The sequence below is a fragment of the Nyctereutes procyonoides genome, unplaced genomic scaffold (assembly GCF_905146905.1).
Source record: "Nyctereutes procyonoides isolate TBG_1078 unplaced genomic scaffold, NYPRO_anot_genome, whole genome shotgun sequence".
Lineage (NCBI taxonomy): Eukaryota > Metazoa > Chordata > Mammalia > Carnivora > Canidae > Nyctereutes > Nyctereutes procyonoides.
The window spans coordinates 48,272,330-48,281,140 of NW_026575142.1; the positions used below are offsets into that span (position 1 = coordinate 48,272,330).

General features: G+C 51.2%; 1 protein-coding gene across 5 annotated transcripts in view; it reads left to right on the forward strand.

Moving 5' to 3' along the window:
• Positions 1-8,051, forward strand: part of ECE2 (endothelin converting enzyme 2) — a 32,062-nt gene extending 24,011 nt beyond the window's left edge. For 2 of the 5 annotated variants that reach the window (XM_055307793.1, XM_055307795.1), the window contains 12 exons: positions 117-305; positions 1,194-1,336; positions 1,723-1,837; positions 3,204-3,314; positions 4,407-4,505; positions 4,613-4,690; positions 5,236-5,339; positions 5,527-5,637; positions 5,762-5,829; positions 5,992-6,182; positions 6,306-6,401; positions 7,105-8,050. In XM_055307793.1, the coding sequence (XP_055163768.1) occupies positions 117-305; positions 1,194-1,336; positions 1,723-1,837; positions 3,204-3,314; positions 4,407-4,505; positions 4,613-4,690; positions 5,236-5,339; positions 5,527-5,637; positions 5,762-5,829; positions 5,992-6,182; positions 6,306-6,401; positions 7,105-7,281 (1,482 nt within the window). In that variant the 3' untranslated portion in view covers positions 7,282-8,050. Of the gene's footprint in view, positions 1-116; positions 306-1,193; positions 1,337-1,722; positions 1,838-3,203; positions 3,315-4,406; positions 4,506-4,612; positions 4,691-5,235; positions 5,340-5,526; positions 5,638-5,761; positions 5,830-5,991; positions 6,183-6,305; positions 6,402-7,104 lie in introns of all 5 variants that reach the window. The other 3 variants (XM_055307794.1, XM_055307791.1, XM_055307797.1) reach the window with 2 other exon arrangements.
• Positions 8,052-8,811: the final 760 nt, after the last annotated feature.

Genomic DNA, 8,811 nt, shown 5'->3' on the forward strand with positions numbered 1-8,811 from the left:
TCTGGGAGCAGGGTCAGCAGAAGAGATGGTAAGCAGAGGTGGGGGCCAGAACAGACCCTCTCAGCCTCGGGCAGGATCTGTTGCTGGGCTCTGAGGATGACTCAGGGCCTTGACAGGTGCTTACCGCCTACCTTGACTACATGGAGGAGCTGGGGATGTTGCTGGGTGGACGGCCAACCTCCACACGGGAGCAGATGCGGCAGGTGCTGGAGCTGGAGATACAACTGGCCAACATCACAGTGCCCCAGGACCAGAGGCGCGATGAGGAGAAGATCTATCATAAGATGAGCATTGCAGAGCTGCAGGTGGGGCAAATGGAGGAACAGAGACAACTGGGGGGGACGGGCCCCTGGAGCAGACCTCCCAGCTTTCCTTCCTGCTGTCTTTCCAAGACAGCCAATCCTTTCCTCATTTGCTTGCTTTTCTGAGCTTTCCAGCTGCACTGTCACTATCCATTTTAGATCACCTCTCAGTAGGCCATTCCTTGGTCCCCTTTTATGTTGCTTGGGGATGAATAGAGGGATTATGTTAAAACTCTCTAACAATTTGCACAAGATGTCCACAAAACAATCAAAAGAAATTTGGAAGCATCTCCTGGAGGGCTCTTACTGTGCCAGGAATCAGCCCTTTAGTTAGATTATGGAGAGGTTGGGTGAAGGGGGTTCTGAAGGAGATACCAGTTATGTAGGGACCCTGGATGGTGTCAAGGGAGTGTTTTTTTTTTTTTTTAAGATTTTATTTATTTATTCATGAGAGACACAGAAAGAGAGGCAGAGACACAGGCAGAGGGAAGAGAATCAGGCTCCATGCAAGGAGCCCTATGTAGGACTTCATCCCGGGAATCCGGGATCACGCCCTGAGCCAAAGGCAGATGCTCAACCACTGAGCCACCCAGGCATCCTTCGAGGGAGTGTTTTATCAACTGTTGTAAAAATATTTTAGTATCTGTGCCCCAGCTGAATATTACTTAGGGTATTTTTTTCTTGTATAATAAATGATTGGGCTCCCAGATTGAGGAGCACTCAGGCCTGGAAAAGGATTTATTGCAGGAAGAGGCTACCAAGCTTCTTGTAGATGTTACCATGGCAATGGGAAGGGCTCCCAGGCTCTGGTATATCAATGGGGGAAGGGTCTGCTGGAAGCCAGGCGGGCAGGCAAGGAGGCTTGAGATTTTGTTGTTGTTGTTGTTGTAGGCCCTGGCACCCTCTGTGGACTGGCTGGAGTTTCTGTCTTTCTTGTTGTCACCGCTGGAGCTGGGTGACTCTGAACCTGTGGTGGTGTATGGAACGGATTATTTGCAGCAGGTGTCAGAGCTCATCAACCACACAGAGCCAAGGTTGGGGAGAGCCCAAAGTGTGGGAGGTGGGGCTCAGAGCTCCACACAAATCCAGGCAGGGACCGGGCATGGGGTACTGGCACAGTCAAACACAGAGCAGCATTTGACAAGGTCCTGGACCTACCAAACATCAAAAGAGAATGTTTGCAGGCTATTTCCCTAGCCTGCGTCTTCAGGGGCCCCACTTATGCTCTTTATTCCCACACCTTGCTCCAGACTGACTTCTGCAGGCAGGTGTGTGGTCCCAGGGTGAGAGAGAGAGGGATTCTGGGACAGCTCCTATATATGCCTCTCAGGACTTCTGTTGCCTCCGCATTTGTGGAGCAGGTTTGGGGTGGAAGTGGTACCCCACCTGCCCTTTCCTTATGTTCTGGTCTGGATGCCAGTGTCCTGAACAATTACCTGATTTGGAATCTGGTACAGAAGACAACCTCAAGCCTGGACCACCGCTTTGAATCTGCACAGGAGAAACTGCTGGAGACTCTCTATGGCACCAAGAAGGTGGGATTTCTGATTCTGTCCCTGCCTTCCATACAGCCTAGCTGGTGCTGCACACCTACTGTGTGTCAAGCACCATTTGCCTCATGGTAGAGTGTGGAACAAAGGTGTAGGAATCAAGATGACTCGGGTTGTAATTCCAAGTCCTCCATTTATTGGCCTCTGGGATCTTGGGTGTGTCACCTCTCTGACACTCCATTTCCTGTATGAAATAAGAATATCTTGCAGGGTGTCTTTAGGACTGAGCTGATGAAAGTGGGGCACCAGTGCATCATATGCAAAGGCACTCAGCTTTGACAGTGATGGTTAAGAAGATGAGTAAATGTAGTTCTTAGTTTCAAGATGCCCCAGTAAGTTTAGGAGAACATAACATGTACACAAACATTGTGTTTCAGGGTGATAAGGGCTCACGTTGTGTGAAAGACCTTTGTGCTACAGAACAGAGGAAAGGATATAGTACACCCTACTTAGGAGAGGGACAGGCATCAGGACTGTCTTTTATGAAGAGGTGACATTTGAAGAATTAGTTTACCAAGGGAGCAAGGGAAAAGAGCATTCTAGGCAGAAAGAACAGCATGTGCAAATTCCCAGAGGCCAGGAACACCATAGGTTTGCATATGTTCTGTTATGAGCTGGAGAACAGGCCAACTGAGAGGCCGAGGGTGGTGAGGTTAGCCTGGGGCAGTCCATGAAGGGACCGGAATGCTCTGTTAAGAAATCGGGCCTTGATTCTTTCAATAATGGGGAACCATCGGATGATTTTAAGCAGAATAACCCAATTAGATTTATGTATTGGATGATCTTTCTGGCAGCTAAATGGAAGATAGAGGGGAGCAGCAGGGGAGGGGGATGAGAATGGAGTCAGAGTGTCTAGTTATGAGGTGACTGCAATCTTTGGGCCAGAGATGTTAGTGTTGAGGGGAGGAAAGTAGCGGAGGGATGGACAGAGAGAGGACCAAGAGGTCGAGGTAGTAGACATGGTGATAGATTGAATGTGGGGGTAGGGAAATGGAGGAAGCTAGTGACTTGTGGGTTTCTGGCACAGGGGATTGATTGGTTATAAGACTGGGACATGGAGCTGAGCAAAAAAACTTCTGGACCCCAGTGGGCCTCTTAGAAACTTAAGAGGAGAAGAGCACTGAGCACAGAGTGGGGAGCACACATGTTCCTCCTGGGGTTTTGCTGCTGGAGTTGGTACACTTTTCAGTTTTGCCCTTTATCTTCTCTGGAGTCTACGGGAGAGACGACAGCACCCGAAACTCAGGTTTCCATTGCTCAGAGCCGAGAGGGCTGGCCCCAGAGAAAAGAAAGGCCCTCAGACTGGAGAACAGAGCTATCTCTGGGAGGCCTGGCTCTTTGTCCCTTGCAGTCCTGCATGCCAAGGTGGCAGACCTGCATCTCCAACACGGACGACGCACTTGGCTTCGCTTTGGGCTCCCTCTTTGTGAAGGCCACGTTCGATCGGCAAAGCAAGGAAATTGTGAGTTTTCAAAGTTCTTCCAACCCTACTCCTTGTTTTAGTTAAAATCCACTGTTCATTTGTGTGTACAAGAAGCGAGGGGGAAGAACTGAAAGGAAATTCATCAATAAATGAACAGTAATTACTTTTTGGGTGGCATTTTGTCCTTTACATTTCTCTGTATTTTCCAAATGTTCGACAATGAGTTTATGTTGCTTATAGAATTAGGAAAACAATATTTACTTATTAGGAGATGCTAACGAATATGCTTAAAGTATTATCTGCGAGGATGTTTCTTGTGGTGTGGTTTATAATAGGTGGAAATGAAAACAGCTTAAACGTCTAATCATAGAGACTAGAAGAAAGATTGTGGTTAGGGAGGATTATGAGGCAGCCTAAAACTCATGATATATTGTTAAGTGAAAAAAAAGTAGTTTACAAGATATATCTTATGTTGTACGATGTAATTCCATGTTCTATATGTATATCCAGGCAGGGAAAGACACTCAAAATAGATAATCAGAATGTTAAAAGGAGTTATTTCTGAGTGATGGGATTATATGTGCATGGTCTGTTTCCTTCTTCACCTCTTCCCTTTTTTCTTTTTAAAGATTTTTTATTTATTTATTCATGAGAGAGAGAGAGAGAGAGAGAGAGAGAGAGGCAGAGACACAGGCAGAGGGAGAAGCAGGCTCCACGCAGGGATTCTGATGTGGGACTCCATCCCAGGACTCCAGCATCAGCCCTGGGGGGAAGGTGGCGCTAAACTGCTGAGCCACCCAGGGATCCCCACCTCTTCTCAATTTCCCAAATCTTCTGCTATTGATGCCTTCCTTCCATAATCAGATAAAAATCAACACACTATATTAAATTCTATTAATTCAATTATTGTCAATTTAAATTTTTTGATTAGTTAGAAAAAAAGCCACCCACCATCTCAGCACCTTCACAAATGGTGTTTCCTTCTCACCTTCCCAAGATGCAGCCTCATTTCAAGTCTGGGCCCTCCCGCATGCTCCCCTGGAAGGACAGGGATGGGGTACTAGGGTGTGTGGGGAGAAAAAAAATGCGTCAGTGCAAGTGGGAGGCCAATTTGCACCCCCTTCCTCCCAGGCTGAAGGGATGATCAGCGAGATCCGGAATGCCTTTGAGGAAGCCCTGGGGCAGCTGGTTTGGATGGATGAGAAGACCCGCCTGGCAGCCAAGGAGAAAGTGAGCCATGGCCAGGGTTGGGGCGCCATCTTCAGGTGGGGATGGAGGATGCAGTTTTTTGGGGGGAGCCAGAGCAGGGAAACCCTTACTTAGCCTGGTCTCTTCAGGCAGACGCTATATATGATATGATTGGTTTCCCGGACTTCATCCTGGATCCCAAAGAGCTGGATGATGTTTATGATGGGGTGAGTACCTGTCCTCACCAGTGCTGAACTTCAGCCCTGTCATGGGGGTGGGGGGGGTGCTGTTCTCAGCTGAGTAATTGGAGCTCATGCCCTGGGGGGGAAGGAGGTGCTTGTTGGCTCCTTTCAGAGGCAAGTGCAGGCAACTGATGCTGTTCATGTGCTGGCTCTGTGCCAGGCTGCAGGCTAGGCAGCAGTAGAATGCAGTGTTCACAAATCCTCTTTCTACTCCGACCTACCTGTGTAACCTTGGACGAGTTATATAACCTCTCTGGGTCTCAGTGTCTTCATTTATAAAATGGAGATCCTATTAGTACCAACCTCATAGAGTTGTCGTGAGCCTAGAAGGAGGCAGGATGTAAAACAATAAAGCCCCTGCAACATAAATAGTCTTTAAGTATGGCGACTCTTATTTCCTAATATTTCACTCCTCTTTGCAGTTGAGGAAAACTAAGGCTCAGAGAGGTGCTAATTAGTAACCAAACTGGGGCTATTCTCTTCTCCAACATGTTGTCTTGCTTGCTTTCTGCTTCCCACCATTCCCACAGTACGAAGTCTCTGAAGATTCCTTCTTCCAGAACATGTTGAATTTGTACAATTTCTCTGCTAAGGTGATGGCTGACCAGCTCCGCAAGCCTCCCAGCCGGGACCAGTGAGCATGGAGGGCTAGACACTTGGGGCAGGAGGAGAGGTAGGGGTCATTTCCAGGGCTAGGGAAGGGGGGCAAGACATCTCAAACCAGAAGCCCAAGGTCTTTGCAGGAGGTAGGTCAGAGCAGCTGGGGTGGGAGGGGCATCAAGAGAATCAGGAGCCTCAGCCTCTTCCTCTTGTTCTCCCAGGTGGAGCATGACCCCCCAGACAGTGAATGCCTACTACCTTCCAACCAAGAATGAAATCGTCTTCCCTGCCGGCATCTTGCAGGCCCCCTTCTACACTCGTAACCACCCCAAGTGTGTCTGAAGCAGGAGGGGTTGGGTGCTGGGCCTGGGCCTGTGGAGAAGCTGGGCACAGGGCTGGAGGTGGGATCCAGAAGTTCCCCCACCATGTCCTCATGCAGCATTCCTCACCTACCAGGGCCCTGAACTTTGGTGGAATCGGCGTGGTGATGGGCCATGAGTTGACACATGCGTTTGATGACCAAGGTAGAGGCCCATGGAGTTGCCCCCTCCAGCCTAGAATTCCCAGTAGTTCTTGCAAAGCCTTGTATTATTGGGAGCAGGTCACAGGGACCCTGGAGTCTGTGGACTCAGGCTGCTGGAAGGCTGCTTGAGTCTTGGGGAGGTGCAAAGGTTAGTTCTCCTCAGGGCGCGAATATGACAAGGAAGGGAACCTGCGGCCCTGGTGGCAGAATGAGTCCCTGGCAGCCTTCCGGAATCACACAGCTTGCATGGAGGAACAGTACAGCCAGTACCAGGTCAACGGGGAGAGGCTCAATGGGCGCCAGACGCTGGGGGAGAACATCGCTGACAACGGGGGGCTGAAGGCTGCCTATAACGTGAGTGGCCCGGCTGGGCTCCAGGGGCTGAGGCTCCCCTGTCCTCGGGGAGGGGTGGGGGGGCAGTGGGTGGAGGTGGTGGGCAACCCCTGATGGACCTGCCACCCCTGTGCCTGACCCCAGGCTTACAAAGCATGGCTGAGCAAGCATGGGGAAGAGCAGCAGCTGCCAGCCGTGGGGCTCACCAATCACCAGCTCTTCTTTGTGGGATTTGCTCAGGTACTGCCCTCCTAGGAGATCTGGGGCCTGCCCCTCTCTTACTCCATCCTGGGCAGGTCATTAGAAGTCTGGGGCATGCAGGAAAGCAACTGAGAAATGGGGCTGAAGCTGGGGTGTGGAAGGTGGTTTGGGAAGGTCTGGTGCCCAGAGCTTCTAAGCTGGGGCTCAAGAAAGCATGCAAGAAGGCCTGAGGAAGAACTCTCCAGGAGGCTTTTGCAGATCCCAAAGGGTGGGGCTGTCCTGCTTGAGGGGCAGCGGGTAGGGTGCAGGATTGATCCCCACCATATTCCTCTGAGGTGGCTTTGGAGGAAGCGACTAAAGCTTGGGGAGAAAGTGGCTCATCCAGGGATGCCCAGAAAGAAAGTAAGTGGCAGAGCAGGGACTAAGGCGGGATCTCCTAGGGGTACTTTGCACTACCGCAAGCAGCCTCTGAGGGCCGAGGTTCTTCCCCTCAGATCCACCCATCCTGGGCGACCCAGTGGCCAGGGCAGCTCTGGGAATTTGGGAGGGCAGGCACGTTTCCCTCCCTTGGTGCTGATAACAAGGGGTTGTAGATGAGATGCTGGCTGTATCCTAGAGGTCTCTTCAGCCAAGGGGCTGGGGTTGTGGTGGTTTGCGTCCCTGGGATGGCTCTGCTGCAGCCAAGTCTGTGGCCCTGCCTGTGCTAGACACCATGTGTCCCCATGTCTGTCCTGGCCCGCAGGTGTGGTGCTCAGTCCGCACACCCGAGAGCTCTCACGAGGGGCTGGTGACTGACCCCCACAGCCCCGCCCGCTTCCGCGTGCTGGGCACTCTCTCCAACTCCCGGGACTTCCTGCGACACTTCGGCTGCCCTGTCGGCTCCCCCATGAACCCAGGGCAGCTGTGTGAGGTGTGGTAGACCTGGGGTTGGGGAGAAATAGCTTGCTATTGCCAAGGCCTGGGGCAGCTCACCCAGCAGGGCTGTTCGGTCCAGGTTTAGAGAGGGCACATGCCAGCTGGGCTGGGTCCGGCCCCTCCACACCATAGGTGATACAAGTCCTGATCCTCCCTCAAACACCACATTGTGCCTCTGCTTTGGGGGTACCCCTACCTCCAGCAGAGCCCCCACCATTCACTGTGACATCCTTCCATGTCACCCTGTCTGGAAGAGGCTGGGAGGGGAGAGGGGCACCAGCTCCCACAGAAAGGAGTGTGCCTCTTAGATCATGTGAGTTGGTGGCCTCGGGGCCTGCTGTACCTGCTGCATTTGGACCACACAGGGCCTGGGTGGTGTGCCTCCCATACTTCTTCCTGAGGCCCACTCAGTGCGCACTTGGGAGTGGACTCAGCTCCTTTCAGCTCCACTCTCAGGGGCTACCCCCAACCCATGCTCCTTATGCTGCTTCTCCCAATACTGCTGCCAACCCTCACTGATAGACCAGCTGTGCTCAGCTGTTAGAAGCCTGGGAGCCTTTACGAGGCCACCTGCTGCCTCCCAGTTTCCCTGGGCTCAGAGGGGAAGTATGTATGGTGTGTATGTATAGGGGATGATGGTTCTTGTGTCTTGGGGCACAAGTCATAGGGGCTGGACAGGGCCTCCCTGACCCAAGCAGAAAAGCGAATAGAGCAGGGAGAGAGAAGGATAGAGTTTATTTTTACAGGGAAGAGGGTGGGGATGGAGGGGTGTTGGCCCTACAGGACCCTGTGCCAATAAATAGACACACATCAGCCAGACTGTCTCTTCCTTCAGTCTTGTTTTCGTTTATTCATTTACTCATTCCACCAGTATTTATTGAGCACCTACTATATTCCAGGCTACTCTCCTAGATACTCATTTACTCAGTCACCAGATACAGGGAACTAAGATATGAAACTCCAAGAAGACAGAGGAGAGGCAGGATGGAGGAATAGAATGACGTCGAGTTTGGCTGGGTGGAATACCTCCTTGGGTGGTCATATCCCCATCACAGGCTGTTCTACACCTGGAAGGATTTGCCTCTGACCTCCACTGGTGCATGCAGCCAGGCCTAACACCAAGTCTGGCTCACAACTGGGCCGAGGTCAGCTTGGAAGATGAGTGGCTGACCCTTACCCTGCAGTGGAGGGAAGCCCTGGCCAAGGTACATGCCATTACCTGGAGTTCTGAGCACTTGCCTCTGCTTATGGCTGAGAAGACATGCATTTCCCCATGGCCTTGAAGGCTCAGAACTCCTGGGAGTCACTTATCCCACCACATGCACTCATCAAGGCCTACCAAGTACCAGGCACAGAGACTAAGGGCCTGGCTGCCACCTTCTAGAGCAAGGGAGGGCAAGGAGCATTTATTCAATACCTCTTGTATTCCAGGCACCTCTGCTAAGTGGCTCATTTTTTAAATTCATTCATTAATTTATAATATATGCATTCATGGATTTATTTTTTTTTAAGTGTATTGATTACCAACAATGTG